Genomic DNA, 20,004 nt, shown 5'->3' on the forward strand with positions numbered 1-20,004 from the left:
TAACAAATTAAGAGTTTAATATTATTGAACAAACATCTGGTACTGTTCTGGTGTTCTGCTGGTCGGTTCTGACCCACGTGTTCGGACCCGAAAGCTTTAGTAACGTCACGTTCGTCCTCAAAGTGCAAAAACACAGACAGACAAGTTTCATTTTGTTTAATAGTTAACAAAAAATAAACTCAAATTATTTTGAAGTTAATATTTGTTCAAGAGCGTTTTTTTTCTCCTTTTTTAAAAAAATAACCGTTAGCAGAATAAAAACATAAAAGGCTTGTGAAAGCTCCAAACGCCGGAAACAGCCTGCAGCTCAACGACGTTCACGATAAAACGGACAGAAAGTCCCCGGACCGGGTTCTGAGGAAGCCCAAGGGCTTCTGGGAAGTAAAAGGGATTAAAACGAGGCAGCAGCGTCGCTCAGCGGCGTCCCGGAGCTGCTCGCGTCTCCTGGCGTCTCCCGGCGTCTCCCGGCCGCCGTCCAGAGGTTCCTGGGCGTTCCTGGGAGGTGAGGCTCCGCACACAGGACTCAAACCCCCGACTCCGGCGCTCAGATCAGGACGCTGGACACCGGGACCCGGGTGGACCGTCCGCTCCGGGGGACGACGATGGGCTCGTCCTCGGCTGCCGGGGGACAGTGGAGGGACAGTGAGGCCACATTTAAAATTCAAAAAAAAAAAGAAAAAAAAAAAAAGGAGGATATTTCCCCCTCTACGTTTTGAAAAATACCATCATTTACACTAGGGCTGTTCGATTAATCGATTTTAAATCGTAATCGCGATTATGTAATTAGAACGATGTTAAAACATGAAAATCGTAAAATCGATTTTTCACTTTTTTTTTTTTTTTTTTAACCTTGTCTGCACACATATTAATGACTGATACCATATTAATGATTGATGGAAATACCTCTCAATACCTGCGACAAGTGCCCCATTACACACCTCTACCTCCTTCATGGGTTGCATTATTATTTAGCATGCAAAGACCCAGTTTAGTTTAATTAGAAAATGTCTTGTTTTATTTAATTGGAAATATAACTTACTGTATGTTTGCAAGTGCTGATTTGCTGATTTTTTTTTTCAGAGATAAAACTTTATATTTTATTATATTTTATATTTAACTTATGTTACAGAGTTTTGCACTTTATTCATTCATTTTTGTTGTAATAAGAGCAAAGTTTGCACTTAAAGCCCAATGGGGCAAATGTTCAATAAAAAAACAGCATATTTGAAATCATTTCTTTGCCTTTTGTCAATTCACAAAATAATCGTAATCGTAATCGAAAATCGGATTTTGAGAGAAAAAAAATCGAGATTTTATTTTTGGGCAAAATCGAACAGCCCTAATTTACACCAGTGGTCCCCAACCCCTGGGCCGCGGCCCTGTACCGATAGTTCACAATGTTTTTATTCCTTGGATGTAAATACACTGCAAACACACCGTAAGAGCGATAAAGGAATAAAATAAAATAAAATAGAGTTGGTCTTACTACATTCATATAAGTTTCATTTAACTTAAATACAGACCGACACACCTGCTCGGTCGGTTACCGTTAACCACAATACATGATTAACATGAGTAAGTACGGCATAAAATTTGCAAAGAAAACAAATCCTTATCAGCAGGTGCTTTTTGTGTCAGTTAGGCTCCACTTTAGCATTCCCGACACTCGTTTAGTCTTGCAGACACACTTTCTACTGCCGTTAAACCTTTACCGTTAAAGTCCGAAGCGCCGGATGTTTATAAGGTCTCGGTGAGACGCCGTCAAAATAAAAGCACTAAATATCGGTCTCCTTATTATATAACAAATAAAATAAAAGCCTGGCTTTAAATAACGTTAATGAGAAAACACACATAAAACAATAGAAATACTCATATTAAAAGGTAATTTACAATTTCCATTATTTTATTTTTTCGATGTTTTATTAATGATGTTTTATTATTCATTATTATTATTATTATTATTATTATTATTATTATTATTATTACTACTATAGAGAAAATACCACAGTTTTTAATGCCGATCTTGTCATTTTATTTAGTTTTTATCAGCTACACCTTTAGATTGGGCCGTGAAAATATTGTCAGACATTAAACCGGTCCGCGGTTCAGAAAAGGTTGGGGACCACTGATTTTAGACAAACCCGCATAAATACGCTGTTAAGGTGCTATGAGGAGCCAAACCTACAGGGGGCAGTGTAACAAGTAACAAAGTCATGCTAGCCAATCAGAATCCTGGAAAAAAACATCAACAAATGACACGAGTAACTTCCAGTTACTTCCAAGATGAACGAGAGTCTTTCGTTTGGATTGACAGAGAAGTGGAGTTATTTTAAGTGTGACGTTAGAATATAAAACAGGTAAAATACAAGAAAATATTGACGGTGGCCAAACAAATTGTAAACACAGGTCACACTCATGACGCTGGTGACGTTTCTGTCGCATAATGTGACGTTCTGAAGCCTAAATGTCCGTTTGCCTCAGTTTACAAGCAAACGTGAAGACGGAGTTTTCGTGTCCAGGGGTGTCGGACTCCAGTCCTCGAGGGCCGGTGTGCTGCATGTTTTAGATGTGTCCCTTTTTTAGCACACCGTGATAAAAAGAGCTGTGTCATCAACAGAACTATCCAGACTTTGATGACAAGCTGGTAACGATGAATAATTAGAATCAGGTGTGTTAAAGCAGTGAAACATCTAAAACATGCAGGACACCGGTGTTCTACCATTTTTTGCTGGTTTGCCAAAAAATGCTACCTAATGGTTTTCTACCTTTGTAGAGCTACAATTTTACTGTGTTTTTCTCCCTAAACCACTTCCTTTTCCCCCTCAAGTGGTCCTTGTCGCTTGCCAGGCCGTCATTGTAAATAAGAATGTTCTTAATGACCTGCCTAGTTAAATAAAGGCCAATGACTGAATGAATATCAAATAAAGCGATAGAATTGTTGTTTTTTCCTCTTTATCGTATAATGTTCACAAAGTGTAATGCAATTCATGTCATGGGTCGTGTATTTTGAAGGATCAAATACTCAACATCCCATATTGGCCCGGTTTCCCAGATTAGTTAAGTAGCTCTTAACAGCGAAAGACTTCTTTCAAACCTTCTTAAGGAGCCTGTGAAAGAAGTCTTTCGCTGTTAAGAGCTACTTAACTAATCTGGGAAACCGGGCCATTATCCATTTTACATGGTGCAAGAAATGATTGGCGTGGCAATCAAACTTCGACCATGCACGTGCGCAGAACCACAAAGTAGCATTTCTCGGCAGGTAGCAAGGATTGGCAGAACACCGGCCCTCCGTGGATTCAGTTTGAAAACAAACAGCCAAAACGCATGAATACACCAGTGTTTTTGCTCCGTGTAAACGGGGCCTGAGACAGGAGGACGGCGGGGGGGCGGGATGAGGACGGCTCACCTGTCAGGGCGGAGTTCTCGGCCCGGTTCCGGTCCTTCTCGATGAAGAGGGCGGTGGCCAGGAAGAAGCCTCCGCCCACCACGGCCACGAAGGAGCAGAGCAGCAGAGAAATCTGCAGCGAGCGGAACTGCCAGAGGAAGGAGTCGTTCCTCCGGAGGGAGTCAGACACCTGGGGGGGGAGGAGGGTTAGTGGGTCCCTCATGGATCTGTTTCACCTATAATTATTAAATCAACAGCTACACACACACACATACAGGACTGTCTCAGAAAATTTGAATATTGTGATTTTCTGTAATGCAATTACAAAAACGTCATACATCCTGGATTCATTACAAATCAACTGAAATATTGCAAGCCTTTTATTATTTTAATATCTCAAAAAATTAGAATATTCTGGGAATCTTAATCTTAAACTGTAACACCGTGTCCACACTGCATGCGACGCGAGCGAGCGTCAGCGTCAAAAACAGTTCCATTGCTTTATTTTTTATTGCACTGTCTATACTGGTTGCGAGCGACGCGGCGCGACGCGGCGCGATGCGGCGCGCCGTTTTGAGCTGGACTTTTGTCGCACGCCCTGCTTCTATGTTCTTCCTGTCGCTCGCGTTGAAAGCCGGTTGAAAGTTGAAAAAAAAAAGATGAAAGCGCTGTAGGAAACAGTCATTTCAATACAAGGACCTCAATAAAGTGGCAGCTGCTGGAGGGAGATCGCCAGGCTGGAAGGTTCTGATAAGATAACAAGATATAATAAGAATCTTATCTTAATCTTATTAGGGCTTAATTTGTGCCGGATCCTGCCGGATTTCTCGTGTCCTCTGCTTTTTCCCCACATCCCAGTAATGATCTGACATGCTGACATGTTTGCTGCATTTAACACCACACGCCGGTCACTCCACGCTGTTCGCTGTTTGATTGCGTCACCGTTCGGTTTTTTCCCCACTTATTCCACCGAATAATAAGCTTGTTTTCTGTTTAGAAAGTAAAAACGTAGGAAGATTACAAGTAATCACCCATCTTTTACTTGTCCCTTTACTCTTTTAGGAGTAATTTTAGGAGTTTCTTTCAGGAGCGCACGTGGGTGAATAAAGGCTGATTTATGGTTCCGCGTAAAATCGACGGCGTAGCCATGGCGTAGGGTACGCGGCGACGCGCACCGTTCGGTGAGTGCGCCGCGTACTCTACACCGTAAGGTCTGCGTTGGTGTAACGCGGAACCATAAATCAGCCTTTTAAAAGGCGAGTCTCAGCTGTCAATCAAAAGAACGTGGGGGCCGATAACGCGTTCAGTGTGGACAGAGCGCGTCCGATGCCACGCAGTGCGACGCGACAGTCGGACGCTCGCATGCAGTTAGGACAGGCTGTAAGCCATAATCAGCAATATTAAAATAATAAAAGGCTTGCAATATTTCAGTTGATTTGTAATGAATCCAGAATGTATGACTTTTTTCTTTAAATTGCATTACAGAAAATAAAGAACTTTATCACAATATTCTAATTTTCTGAGACAGTCCTGTACACACGCACACACACACACACACACACACACACACACACACACACACACACACACACACACACACACACACACACACACACACACACACACACACACACACACACACACACACACACACACACACACACACACACACACACACACACACACACACACACACACACACGTAACTTGATGTTGTCTTTTGTTGTTGTTTGTACTGTATGTTAATAAAAAAAAAGGTAGGGGCGGAGCCTCAGCCCCGACCAGCCAATGAGAGCGCGGCGTCACCTACCACTCCTATCAGGTAGGGGCTCCCAGCGTCTCCCAGCAGGTGCGAGATGACGATCTGCAGCGCCTCGGCGGTGGACCGGCGGGTCGGAACCACCACGTACTGGACAGAGGTCACATGATCAGCAACAGAGGTCACATGATCGGGGGGCGGGGCATCAGAGGGGGCGGGGTCTCACCAGAAGGATGTCGGCCACGATGGCCCAGTTCATGGACAGGAAGGTTTCTCCGAGGAAGATGAAGACCTGGAACCAGGAAGAACCGTTAGCTGGACCAGACCCGACCCAACTACTGGATCTGGACCCTAGTGGTCTGTAGAGGACCTGCAGGTCTGGATCTGGACCCTAGTGGTCTGTAGAGGACCTGCAGGTCTGGATCTGGACCCTAGTGGTCTGTAGAGGACCTGCAGGTCTGGATCTGGACCCTAGTGGTCTGTAGAGGACCTGCAGGTCTGGATCTGGACCCTAGTGGTCTGTAGAGGACCTGCAGGTCTGGACCCTGGACCGGGGCTCTGACTCACGTAGGTGGCGACGGTGCTGGCCTGGGCGAAGACGATGGCCAGGTACAGGAACGGCGCCGACAGCAGCAGGCCGGCGGCGCAGACCAGCGGGTCGGCGCGGGGCGTCCTCTTCCTCAGCTGCCGGCTGGCTTGGACGCCGCTGGCCACGCCCAACACGCCGGTGACGCAGGTGATGATGCCGAAGATCAGGCTGCGGAGGGAGACGAGGGGGTCGGAGGTCGTGAGATCACTACTAACTAGGGCTGTAATGATACACTAATCTCACAATACGGTACGATACACGATATTGAGGTCACGATAACGATACGATACTATACTATAGCAGTATTTTTTTTAACAACCTTGAATGAGGAACATATGACTAGAAAAAAATGGTCTTTTATTTGAAAGACACAAAATACAAAACAATGCTGTGCGTTTGCCCTATTGTTACAGTTTGTAATGCTTTATAACTGTTTAGGTTTTAAAGAGAAAGCCAGGCCAACCATTTTCCACAAACTGAACTAAAAGCAAATGTCAGGTTTGCATTATGCATCTTCAGTTTCATACAAGTACAAATATTTTGCCACAAACTGAATAGTTTCTCTCATGTATGACTTGACTTTTTTCTTTTCCAGAAATTTAAACACTAAAATTAAATAAATAAAAGTAAATAAATACATACAATTTTACATCATAAAAAAGATTGATTCCTTATAAGTGTAAGAGGAGATTTATTTTTGTTAAGAAAGTTATTTTGGTAATTCAGGGTTCATTATTTTATAAATATATTCTTTATATTCTGATGTAAATCAGGGACTATAATTACACTATTCAGTTTATCTGTAGTGATTAGTCTGTTTTAGATTGGGCGGAGTGATACTCCACAGTACGGCACTAGGTGATGTGTTGATGTTCTAAAATCCTACACTCTTGAGCGGACATTAAAGTACACTGGAACTCAGCAGAAATTGTCCCCGTGTTTATCCTACTCAAGGTTTAATTTAATAAGGTAAGGCTTAACTCTACAGCAGACTTAAAAGTTCAGAGCTCAAAACCCTGCAAGAGTCCCGTGATCGGGGCCGCAAAACGGTACTGCTTTCTTCTGAGCGGAGGAAAATTTTAGTCCGCAGGTCGAGGCGCTGTCGGATGCGCGTTACTAGTCTACACAATAGATTAATATTAATAACCCAATATCGCGATACAGTTTGTCACCTCCACGACACGTATTGTGACGTTTTTGTATCGCAAGATTTCGTGGCACGATATATTGTTCCACCCCTACTACTAACTAGGGCTGCAACGATTCGTCGATGTTGTCGACAAAAATCGATAATCAAAATTTCCGACTACGAATTCTATTGTTGACAATTGTCGGCAGTTATGTTTTTCCAATGGAGTGAGGCGTCTCACTTCAATACAATCTCTGCCGAGAGTCACGCAGCACGATAGCGTCTCAGCGCAGCTGCGGGTAATAAAACTTCAAAAGTTTGGGAGCATTTTAGCCTCAATACGGTAAATAAAAGATTACTTGCAAGGTTTGCAAAGCCGACCTTGCTTATCACGGGAGCACGTCGGTAATGCATTTGAAGAGAGTGTTGAACGAAACGGACTCGCCTTGGTAAGATATTAAGCCCATTTTCATTTGTTAAATTAATTCGATTCATTCGTTGACTTTGTTTATTTCACGTTATTTATTAGGTATTATTTGAGCCACTCACAGCCTACTCTCGTTGGTTTAACCTCAATCCTAATTGATGCGGCGCGAAAGGCGAAAAAGCTTGTGTGATGGTGACAATGATGGATTTGCATCTAACTTTCAGTCAGGTGCCTATGAACTGTCAATTATCCATCAAATTCCACAATGATCATGTTAACATTAAATGAGATAGATTTGTCTGGACATTTCTCTTGCGGGATGGGAGAAGACACTAAATCAATGCATCTCTATTATTGTGCGCCGTGCGGCATGAATTCTCAGAGTTTTGCGGATGCGGGCGGGAGCAGGAAAACAGTCCCGCTACAGCAGGATGAAGAAAACAGTCCCGCTATATCAGGGCTCTAGTGCCATCTTTCTTGTGTTTATTATCATTTGCCACATAATTAAAGAAACCTCATACTAAATTTTTAAAAAATTACTAATTATCCGATTAGTCGACTAATCGTTTCAATAGTCGGTGACTAGTCGACTATTAAAATAGTCGTTAGTTGCAGCCCTACTACAGACCCGACCCAGCTACCGACCCGGGTGGCGGTGGCGGCGGCGGCGCACCTTTCCGAGGACTCGCAGTGGGCCTCGGTGCAGGGGAGCCTCTCCCCGGTGAAGATGGCGGCCCGGAACAGGAAGGTGGGGGCCCAGAGCGCCAGGGAGCCGGTGACAAAGGCCACCGCCGTGAAGCCCAACGTGGACAGGATGAAGCTGCAGCTGCGGAGCAGACGGACACGGGTTAGCAGGATAGCGCCGGCCCCTGGGGGGGGGGGGCCCCGCCCACGATGCTGGCCCCGCTTACTTCTTGCTGAGCGCCTGCAGGTCCGTCAGCCAGCTGGTCTGGTGCAGCTGGTGCTCTGGCCGCGCCTCCACCGCGCCGCGCAGCGGCTCCTTGACCACGAAGAGCAGCAGCAGCACGGCTAGCAGCCCCAGCGCCGGGGTGACCTGGAGGGGGGGGGTTAGGAGGGGTCACCAACATAGACATATATACGTAGACGCCGCATCGAGTGGGCTTGCCCGCTGCTGCACTACGTCAACGTCGCCGCCATATTGGATGTGGTAAGACTGCGCTGTAAACTAATACAAGTAAATGGACTTATTTTCATAAAGCGCCTTTCTACAAAGAAATTTACGTTTTACGTCACATTTATTAATTCACACACGCACTAATATACTTGGGAAACAGTTAGGCACCAAATATAATATATTTAATTTTCTGAGATGGCAAAAATTAGAACTCACCCGCAGGGCCCAGTGCCAGTCCTTCGCCACGTTGCTAACTTGAGAGCCGACAATGTAGCCGAGGCCGCTAACAGGAGGAGGAAGTAGAAACACGGGTTAGAGTGACAGCTGGTCCCACTTCCTGTCTGATGACGACGCCGCTGGACCGCCTGCATCAACCAAACTACATCAACCACACCAACCAAACTACATCAACCACACCAACCAAACTACACCAATCCAATTACACCAACAACACCAATCAAACTACACCAACTAAACCACACCAACAACACCAACCAAACTACACCAACCAAACTACACCAACAACACCAACCAAACTACACCAACTAAACTACAACAACACCAAGCAAATTACACCAACTACCCAAGCAAATTACACCAACTACACCAAGCAAATTACACCAACTACACCAAGCAAATTACACCAACTACACCAACAACACCACACCAACCAAACTATGACAACCACACCAACAACACCAACCAAACTACGCCAACCACAACAACCAAACTACACCAACAACACTCCACCAAACAAACTACACCAACCAAACTACACCAACAAAACCAACCAAACTACACCACGCCTGAACAGCCATCCAACTGTTGGAGATTATATTTTGAGGCAGCGCTTTGGTTGAGGGAAAGACCTCAGAGGAAGTGAGGGGCGTTCCTCTGAGATCGGCCCGTGGGCCAGTTCATATTTTCAAAGCCAGGATCACCACACCAACCACACAAAACAGATCAACCACACCAACCAAACCAACCACACTAAACGGACCAACCACACAAAACAGATCAACCACACCAACCACAACAAACGGACCAACCACACCGACCAAACCAACCACACCGACCAAACCAACCGACCAAACCAACCGCACCAACCAAACCAACCGCACCAACCAAACCAACCGCACCAAACGCACCAACCGCACCAAACAGACCAACAACCAGGTCACAACCAGGTTAACCAACAGGCTAACTACCAGGTTAACAGCCAGGTTAACAACTGAGTTAACAGCCAGGTTAAGAACCAGGTTAACCATTAGGTTAACCACCAGGTTAACCACCAGGTTAACAACTGAGTTACTGCCAGGGTAACAACCAGGTTAAGAACCCGGTTAACCACCAGAGTTAGTAGAAAGCTACCTGCCGACAGGAATGGCAAAGTAAAAGATGGACAGCATGTTGGTCCTCTTCTCCTTGACGTAGAGGTCAGCGATGATGGTGGGGGCGATGGTGGAGTAGCTGGCCTCCCCGACGCCGACCAGCCCCCGGGTCAGCAGCAGGACCCAGAAGTGCTGCGGACGGAGACACACGGGTTGGACTAAACCACTGCTGGTCGGTTCTGACCCGCTGCCGTTATGGATCACAGGGAGGTGGGAAGGCTACAGGCTACGGACTCACATCCTTGGGCGTGTAGGAGCTGGCCAGCGTCACCACGGACCAGAATGCAATGCCGACGCTCATGATGTACTTCCTGTTGTACCTGTCGCCCAGGTAACCGAAGACGGGGGCCAGGAACATGTAGCTGCAGATGAAGACTGTCCAAGAACAGGAGAGCGGTTACCGGGGTTACTGACCTCTCACCTCTTAGTCCAGGGGCCAGAGGCCAAAATTTCACTTTTCAGTACCACTCAAGGTGACAAAACTTGCTAATAATTTTTTGAAAATATCTATGTCTGTAGATGATATTTTGGTATGATAACCCTTCCTGAGTGGCAGCTGTATCATAGTTGCCTTCTGCGATTATGCCAGACTGAATACACAGGTCTCCAAGTACAGCATCTTTGAAATGCTTTCCTATTATTGCCAGCAGTGTGCAGATGGTGTGAAATACCCCAAGCCTGATGATGATATTCTGGAATTTGTGAGCATACATACTTGGTCAAAGACAGGCTAACCCCGTTTTCCAAATTTCTGCGACACAGAAATCACCATTTGTGATGTTATACTGACCTTGGTCTAGTTCAGGGGTCGGCAACCCAAAATGTAGAAAGAGCCATATTGGACCAAAAACACAAAAAACAAATATGTCTGGAGCCGCAAAAAATGAAAAGTCTTGTATAAGCCTTAGAATGAAGGCAACACATGCTGCATGTTTCTATATTAGCTATAACAGGGGGGGGGGATTTATTTTTTTTATTATTCACTTCGAGAAAAAAGTCGAAATGTTGAGAAAAAAGTCGAAATGTCGAGAAAAAAGTCGAAATGTCGAGAAAAAAGTCGAAATTTTGTGAAAAAAAAAAATCAAAATTTTGAGAAAAAAGTCGACATTTCAAGAAAAAAGTCAAAATTTCGAGAAGTTGAAATATAGAGATTAAAAGTAAAGGAAAAAGGAAGAAAAAGAGAAAAAAAGGAAAAAAGAAGAAAAAAATGAAAAAAAAGGGAAAAAAGAAAAAAAGAGAAAAAAAGGGGAAAAAAGAAGGAAAAAAGGAAAAAAAAAAAGGTCCAACATTTTTGAAAAAGCTCCAGGGAACCACTAGGGCGGCGCTAAAGAACCGCATGCGGCTCTAGAGCCGCGGGTTGCCGACCCCTGGTCTAGTTAATAATGCACTTCTAGTTTAAGGCTCACAATGACATGTAACAATGATATAGTATGGGTACATTATACATTTCCTGAATCCTTATGGTCCTGTGAGTATTCCAGTGTTTGTATTTTGTGTCTCTGTTGTTCCTAGATGACACAGGGCTAAAAGATAGTATATCATTTAGGCGAAAAATTGTGTAAAAATATGTGTTGTTTATAGTTTAAAGAGCTGCAGTGACCTCTATGTTGGTCAGAAAGATTCACATCTTAGCTTGAATGAATGCTTAAAAGGTCCCCTTTAAAATGATACCAAAGAAAATATCGTGACACATTGACAGATATCCTGTACATGAGTCTAAACCAGGATATGCACCAGCATCTAAAATGTAATTTTCTGACGGGGGAGGCTAACTATGGGTTATCATACCAAAATATCATCTACAGACATAGATATTTTCAAAAATTATAAGCAAGTTTTGTCACCTTGAGTGGTACTGATATCTGGTCTGGCCCATGTACTATCTCGGGGGGGGGGGGGTTACCTGTCTGCAGGAGGCCGGACTTCTCATCGTTGATGCCAAAGTCGTTCTCTATGTCGGGGAGGACACCTGGGGAGGGACAGTGCCGTTAACAGGTGGGAAGAGCCTGGAATTAGTGGTGGGGAAACAAATCAATATTGCAATATATTGTTGCGCTCTCTGTCGCAATAAATAATTGATAAACTGACGGTGAATATCGATATTTTATTACAACACACATAATGGATTTGTGCGGTTTTCTCCACAGTATTGTTCATGCATTTCAATTTGTCCAGCTGTACAGTGTTTACATTTACAAGACTAGGAGGCAGTGACGTACTATGCAAAATTAAGTTGCTTACTGACTTTTCAGTATTTGAAACAAAGCACTGCACTGTCCTGGTTTATATAAAACATGTTATTAATGTTCATGCACTTTAATTTGTCCAGCTGTACAGAGTTTAGATTTACAAGACTAGGAGGCAATGACTACGTTTACATGCAGTCAAAATTTGGGTTATTGCTAATATTCCGGTTACTGAAACATTCGGAATATTCCGTTTACATGGTAATTAATCATTGGGGATATCTGGATCAAACCAGTGATGCACAGAGAACATCATGACGCAATTCCCATCATTTCCGCTTCTTCTTCCTGTATCCAAATTCAAAACAAATCCTGCTTCGCGCAACTTTTCGCTCACCTTCTCGTAAATCTCACTATCCCCGTACTTTCTACCGTCTACAAATGCCAAAATGTTCATATCTTTCATTACATTAATTAAGTGATTAGTCTCCTCCTCACTCCAAAAGTGATCTGGTCTTGTGTTTCGCCGTGTTTAGAAGAATTTCCTGGACTCAAAAGACCAAGATTCCTTGCGAACAGAGCATGCGCAGAAAACAAATTCATGTTCCGTTTGATCGGGATATTCCGTTTGGCGTTTACATGACCGAATATTCGGGTTTTTAAAAAGGAGTAACCCAGGGGTCATATTCGGGTTTTTAAAAACCTGAATATGAGCAAATTCAGGTTATTCAAAGGGGTTATTGGTGTTTACATGGCCGTGCAAATTCGGGTTATTGCCAAGGGTTAAAAAGGGTTATTGACTGCATGTAAACGCAGTCAGTGAGGCGCTATACAAATGCACTTTCTTTGTACATTCTATGAAGTTTTGGCATTGACTACAGACGTTTTCCTTTTTATGGGTATTTTTTCTTTTTCAGTCACATATATCGTGATATATAGTTGATGAAATTTCTTACAATATATTGAATATCGTAGATATCGTGTATCGTGATATTATCGTTATCGTGGGCCACATATCGCCACAGTATTGAATCGTGAGTTACCCGTATCGCCCCCCCCATCCACCTACCTGCCACGGTGAACCGGTCCATGTAGTTGAGCAGGTTGATGTAGCAGAGGATGAAAACGGTCAGCACGGCTCGGACCCGGGACACGCCGCTGGCCGGCCCGTCCTGCTGCACATGAGCCGCCGCCGCCCCGTCCTGGTCCTCCGGTCCCTCCGCCTCGCTGTCGGAGGAGAGGAACGGCGCCGAGTCCGACGCCTGCTCGGCCAGAGACATGGCTGCTGCCGGCGCTGCAGGGGGACAACAACAAACCAAAAAAAAACCCATCAGCTCGGGCTCTGGGACCCGCCGCAAGGTGGACCGGGTCTGGGGATGGGGGAAGGCAGAATGGAGGGTGGAGGCAGAATGGAGGGTGGAGGCAGAACGGAGGGTGGAGGCAGAACGGAGGGTGGAGGCAGAACGGAGGGTGGAGGCAGAACGGAGGGTGGAGGCAGAACGGAGGGTGGAGGCAGAATGATGGGTGGAGGCAGAATGATGGGTGGAGGAAGAACGGAGGGTGGAGGAAGGACGGAGGGTGGAGGAAGAGAGGGGGTGGAGGCAGAAAGGAGGGTGGAGGAAGAGAGGGGGTGGAGGCAGAAAGGAGGGTGGAGGAAGAGAGGGGGTGGAGGCAGAAAGGAGGGTGGAGGAAGAGAGGGGGTGGAGGCAGAATGATGGGTGGAGGCAGAAAGGAGGGTGGAGGCAGAATGATGGGTGGAGGCAGAAAGGAGGGTGGAGGAAGAACGGAGGGTGGAGGAAGGGTGGAGGAAGAGAGGGGGTGGAGGCAGAAAGGAGGGTGGAGGCAGAGAGGGGGGTGAAGGCAGAAAGGAGGGTGGAGGAAGAGAGGGGGTGGAGGCAGAACGGAGGGTGGAGGTAAAATGATGGGTGGAGGCAGAAAGGAGGGTGGAGGCAGAATGATGGGTGGAGGAAGAGGGGAGGGTGGAGGAAAAACGGAGGGTGGAGGCAGAATGATGGGTGGAGGCAGAACGGAGGGTGGAGGAAGAACGGAGGGTGGAGGCAGAATGATGGGTGGAGGCAGAAAGGAGGGTGGAGGAAGAACGGAGGGTGGAGGAAGAGAGGGGGGTGGAGGCAGAAAGGAGGGTGGAGGAAGAGAGGAGGGTGGAGGTAAAATGATGGGTGGAGGCAGAATGATGGGTGGAGGAAGAGGGGAGGGTGGAGGAAGACAGGAGGGTGGAGGCAGAATGATGGGTGGAGGAAGAGGGGAGGGTGGGGGCAGAACAGAGGGTGGAGGCAGAATGATGGGTGGAGGAAGAAGAATGATGGGTGGAGGCAGAACGGAGGGTGGAGGAAGAGAGGGGGTGGAGGAAGAATGATGGATGGACGAAGAGGGGAGGGTGGAGGCAGAATGATGGGTGGAGGCAGAACGGAGGGTGGAGGAAGAACGGAGGGTGGAGGCAGAACGGAGGGTGGAGGAACAATGATGGGTGGAGGCAGAAAGGAGGGAACCCAGCGGAGGAGTCGGGGGACAACAAACCCTCCATCAGCTCGGTTTCTGGGACCCACCGGGCGGGGGGGTCTCACGGACCTGGACCTGAACCAGGTCCTGAACCAGGTCCTGAACCAGGTCCTGAACCAGGTCCTGAACCAGGTCCTGAACCAGGTCCTGAACCAGGTCCTGAACCAGGTCCTGAACCAGGTCCTGAACCAGGCCCGTGAGACGCCCGGCTGGACTTTCAGGAGGAGGACTGGCTCACGACGGAGACTTTCCCTCATGTGACCTTCGTGGTCTTTATGCCGAAATTCAATGAAACGATTTTCAAGGTCGGCAGCCGGATATCTGCCGGGTCACGTGACTGTTTATCACCTCGGCTCGCGGGGAATCATTCCTGGAAGAACCTTTCCATAAACTGGATCAATATCCACCAATTACTCAACCGATTGGGGGCCTCGGCACCTTCTGGAAATCCAGAAACCGGGTGATGTGACCCGGAACCGGCTGCAGGAGACGGAAAATAACCCCCGAAGAAAAGGTGGAAGAAAGGCCTCAAAAATGACAACAAACAGACACGAAAAACATCCAGAAACAGCGATGTTCTGAAACCTAAGACAAAAGTACACAATATTAGATCTCTTTAAACTCTTAGGGACTGCTGTCGACCCTAAACACGTATGGCTGTTTACCAATACTTGTGCTTGAGCACGAGAAAGCAATAAAAGCCGCCGGAGCCAGAAACTCCCAGCGGGCCCTGAACGCCGCACCAGTCTCCATTAATTAACAACGCTCGCAGTTTAACGTATTTTCGCTTTGCAAGGTCAGTTTTTTAGGTGTTTTTTTAAGGACAGCGCAACATTTCATGAGGTCTCGTTGTGGTTCTTCTGATAAATACGTATTTTGGGGGAAAATATACGTATCCCTTGGAAATCACAGCGAATAATCGATAACTGGATTAAAGCGAGGCTTTCAGGCAAACTGGGACAAACGGACATTCTGACATTCACTGAGTCAACAGTGTTTTAAACGTGTTTTCCCGTCAGATGGATTCCGGTTGATCCCGGACAGGCTGTTGCTGTTGTTATTGTTGTTGTTGTTGGTGTTTACCTGAGGATGAGTCAGGCGACGTCTCGTCACTCCGGCTACCGGTTCGAGTCTCGGTGTGTCGGAGTCGCTACTCGAGACCCATGTTCGCGGCGGGGGGTTGGAAGGTTTCGCAGCTGAGCCCGGATTTCTGTTTAAAAAAGCCCTAAATGTTCACGAACAAACCCCGAGACGACGCTCCGCCGCCGCAGCCATGACGCTTCTGGGCCACTTCCGGCCCCGCGCTCACATGACCGTGTCACGTGACGTGCCGTCACGTGACATCAGTCCTCGCTTCAGGGATTTTTCAACCAAAAACTTGGTTTCCCTTACTCTATTAATTTCAATACCATCTATACTAATTGAAGTGTCCGTGTCTCTCCTTCTGTTACTAAATATCATGAAGTTTGTTTTTTCAAGATTCAGCGACAATTTATTTACATCAAACCATGTTTTTATTCTTTTAAATTCTTTTTTAACCACATTCAACACCTGTGTTATATCTTCCCCAGAATAACATAAAGTAGTGTCGTCCGCAAACAAAATACATTTGAGCAGTTTGGATACATAAACAAAATCATTATTATACAAAATAAACAGTTTTGGCCCAAGGACCGACCCCTGAGGTACACCACACTTAATATATTATGATTCAGATTTGGCCAGAGGTGGAAAAAGTACTGAAAAATTGTAATTGAGTAAAAGTATCTTTACTTTGCTTAAATCCTACTCAAAGTAAAAGTACTCATCTAAAAATGTACTTGAGTAAAAGTACAAAAGTACTTAATTTAAAATGTAATTTGAGTAAAAGTTACTTTCAGTTATTTAATGCAAAAAAAGGATGAGTCACGAATCAAATCCAGCACAAGTTGTTTTAACTTCGAGGCATATTAAAGTTAAACATCCACACTTGTAAAAGCTCAGCTGAGCTCAGTAACATGATCCTTTTACTTCCGCAGAACAGGACAAAAAGGACAGTCACAACCTGTACTGTAAAGTGCAAACTATTTTCAGTCATATTGTCCAACCGACAACACTAAAACCAGAATCAAAGTATTCAAACACAAAATAAAGTGCCCAATGCCCACAGGATCCTGCTATTCACAATAAACCAAAATAAAATGCCCACAAGATTTTCACCATAAATTTTGTACTCAGTAACGTAAGGGGGTTCAAATGTAGCGAAGTAAAATACTTGGGTCAAAATGTACTCGAGTAAAAGTAAAAATTACATATTTCAAAAACTACTTAGAAAATTACAAATTACCCATAAAAAGTACTCAATTACAGTAACGTGAGTAAATGTAATTTGTTACTATCCACCCCTGGATTTGGCTTTATTTATCTGCACATACTGCTTTCTATTCTCTAAGTAGCTTGAGACCCATTGATGTGCCACCCCTCTGATACTGTATTTGCTCAGTTTTTTTAGAAGTATGGTATGATCTATGGTATCAAAGGCCTTTTTGAGGTCAACAAAAATACTTCAGGCATAGACATAAATACGGTGATATATAAGTGATATATAAATGGTTCAAATGTTATTTTATTGTCATAAAAATGGTTCAAATGTTATTTTATTGTCTGAAAAATTGTTCAAATATGTTATTTTGTTACTTGAAAAACGTAAAATATGTTTTGTGGATGAGAAAATATGTTTCTCTATTTTTCCTATTTTTGTGAGGGGGGATATATATATATTGTTTTTCGGCACTACCTTGTTCTCTATAGCTGATATAATATGAATTACTCCTATGTGGGATCAATAAAGTTCTTATTTTTGCTACCTGAGGAAATTAAATATATTATATTTGGTGTCTAAGTGTTTCCCAAGTATATTAGTGCGTGTGTGAATGAATAAATGAGACGTAAAACATACATTTCTTTGTAGAAAGGCGCTTTATGAAAATAAGTCAATTTACTTCTAGGCCTATAGGGCTTGGTCGTCTTGACGTCATCACCTGGCGGAGCCGCCATATTGGAAGCTACCTTAGCTTAGCTTAGCGGACCACTGCGCACAGACGTGCTCCCTCTTCGATTTGTCTTAGCCTATGGCGGCGACGTTGACGTATTGCAGCAGCCATGGGCGCAGATGGCACTGGGGACGGGGGGGACACGTCCCCCCCAGATTTATAATGACCCCGATCCGTCCCTCCCACCCACTGTCCCTATGTAACAGCCTGTCCTAACTGCATGAGAGCGCGCACTGCGTTACATCGGACGCTCTCTGTCCACGCTGAAAGCGTTATGTCTCCCCCCCCCCCCACGTTCTTTTGATTGACAGCTGAAACTCGCTTTGTAGGCTGATTTATGGTTCCGCGTTACACCAACGCAGACCCTTCGGCGTAGGGTACGCGGCGACACGCACCGAACTCTGCGCGTCGCCGCGTACGCTACGCCGTCGATTTTACGCAGAACCATAAATCAGCCTTAACCGCGCTCCCCGCCCGTGCGCTCCAGAAAGAAACTCCTAAAAGAGTAAAGAGACAAGTAAAAGATGGATGATTACTTCACTTGTAATCTTCCTACGTTTGTACTTTCTAAAACAGAAACAAGCTTGATATTGTGATATTTAAATGTTCTATTTTCTTCCTGCCGCTCGCATTGAAAGCTGGTGTTCTGAGATTTCTTCCTACACATAATTTTTTCCTACTCGAGTTGACTGCGCATGCGTATAGCAGCAACCTCAGACTTCAGAAGGCCATAATATCCTGCTACCTGATCGCCGCGGAAGAGAAAAGGTTAGTTTCTTGTATTTTAATACTTTGTATGAACAGTATTTAATGCATATACGTTTGAGGGACAAATCAAATGCATGTCTTTATGCCGGTGCGTGAGTGAATGTGCTTTTCCAGCTGTATTAAACAGCTGGAAAAGTTATTCAGTTTTGTGCCAAAAGCAGTGATGGAAATCAACAGGTAGAGCAGGAAATGGACAGACCACCAAAGGTTAACTGCAGCATCCAGCAAGAAGGTTTGATTGATTTTATTTATTATAATTTTTGGCTACGGTAGGAAAGAATTTTAGGTACGTCCTTCAATTCTTGGGGTGGACACCAAAACTAAAAGCCATCATTACAGGATTTTATTATACTGTTGTAGTATACAGGCTCAGAAATATATATATATTTTTTTACTTTCTAACTTGTCAGCATATATAGGTTAACACCATGTTGGTAAAAACCTAAGGCATATATATATATATATATGCTTCGCTTTCCTGATCTCCCTTGTCAGTGTGTTCTTGGCCTGTCTGAACAGGGCTCGGTCGCCGCTCCTGTAGGCATCCTCTTTGTATTTTCGTAGTTTTTTGAGGTTCGGAGTGAACCAGGGTTTATTGTTACTGTATGTGCAGAAGGTCTTGGTCTGCACACACATGTCCTCACAGAAACTGATATACGATGTAACAGTGTCAGTCAGTTCATGGAGATCTGAGGCCGCAGCTTCAAACACACTCCAGTCCGTGATCTCAAAACAGTCCTGGAGCAACAGCTTTGACTCCTCAGTCCACTTCTTTATGGTATTAACTACAGGCTTCGAGGTCTTTAATCTCTGCCTGTAGGTAGGGATGAGATGGAGCAGACAATGGTCAGAGTGACCAAGAGCTGCGCGGGGAACAGAGCGGTATGCATTTTTTATGACGGTGTAACAATGGTCCAGGGTCTGCGTGTCCCTGGTGGGACACGTGACGTGTTGTCTGAATTTCGGGAGTTCGTGAGTGAGGTTTGCTTTGTTAAAATCCCCCAAAACAATAAAGAATGAGTTCGGGAGTTTTTTCTCCAGGTCTGTTATCTGATCGGCGAGACACTGAGTGGCTTCAGCCACACACGCGTCCGGAGGAATGTAGACGCCGACCAGAACAAAGGATGAAAACTCCCGCGGTGAATAAAAAGGTTTACAGTTCACAAAAAGTGTCTCTAAGTGAGGACTGCAAGAAACTTTTAGCACTGTGGCATCTGTACACCAACCTTCGTTTATATAGTGGCAAATCCCGCCGCCTTTTCGTTTCCCTGATGATTCCTTGCAGCGATCCGCGCGGATGAGGCGAAACCCCGGCAGCCATACAGCGCTGTCCGGGATCAGATCACTGAGCCAGGTTTCAGTAAAGCAAACGGCGGCAGATCTGTTGAAATCCCGGTTCCTTGTGATGAGCATAAGAAGTTCATCTATTTTATTTGTAAGGGATCGGACGTTTCCCAGGTAAATGGAGGGGAGCGCGGTTCGGAATCCTCTCTCTCTCAGCCGCACGAGGGCTCCGGCGCGTTTCCCCCGCATGCGTCTCCTGTAAAGCCGGTAAACAGCGGCTGCTGCTCCGACCAGAATCTCCTTAAAGCTGTCCGGATCGGAGAAAATTGGGCAAGATGTGCCGGGAGAAGACTTCCTAATATTAAACAGTTCTTCTCTGCTGAAGGTGACCCGTGAGGGGCA

The 20,004-nt window shown here is 45.2% G+C and overlaps 1 protein-coding gene across 1 annotated transcript; it reads right to left on the minus strand.

Annotated features, from left to right (window-relative positions):
• On the minus strand, positions 1-15,822 carry spns1 (SPNS lysolipid transporter 1, lysophospholipid). Its single transcript, XM_061712666.1, has 13 exons — positions 15,602-15,822; positions 13,071-13,295; positions 11,719-11,784; positions 10,054-10,190; positions 9,796-9,947; positions 8,641-8,707; positions 8,201-8,343; positions 7,963-8,115; positions 5,712-5,901; positions 5,371-5,436; positions 5,196-5,294; positions 3,407-3,575; positions 1-618 (listed from the first exon to the last, which is right to left on the minus strand). Exons 2-13 carry the CDS (start codon positions 13,279-13,281, stop codon positions 545-547), a joined length of 1,527 nt encoding a protein of 508 aa, XP_061568650.1. The 5' UTR covers positions 13,282-13,295; positions 15,602-15,822; the 3' UTR covers positions 1-544.
• Positions 15,823-20,004: the final 4,182 nt, after the last annotated feature.

This window comes from Cololabis saira, chromosome 21 (assembly GCF_033807715.1).
Source record: "Cololabis saira isolate AMF1-May2022 chromosome 21, fColSai1.1, whole genome shotgun sequence".
In the NCBI taxonomy this organism is placed as follows: Eukaryota; Metazoa; Chordata; class Actinopteri; order Beloniformes; family Belonidae; genus Cololabis; species Cololabis saira.

What these genes read in the sequence shown, in the direction of transcription:
- spns1 (XM_061712666.1), bottom strand. Translation starts at nt 13,281, where the DNA reads ATGTCTCTGGCCGAGCAGGCGTCGGACTCGGCGCCGTTCCTCTCCTCC. An exon ending in ACTGGCACTGGGCCCTGCGG is followed by an intron (nt 8,344 to 8,640) that starts GTGAGTTCTAAT and finishes CCCCCCCTCCAG; the next exon opens with GTCACCCCGGCGCTGGGGCT. An exon ending in CCAGCACCGTCGCCACCTAC is followed by an intron (nt 5,437 to 5,711) that starts GTGAGTCAGAGC and finishes TCCTGGTTCCAG; the next exon opens with GTCTTCATCTTCCTCGGAGA.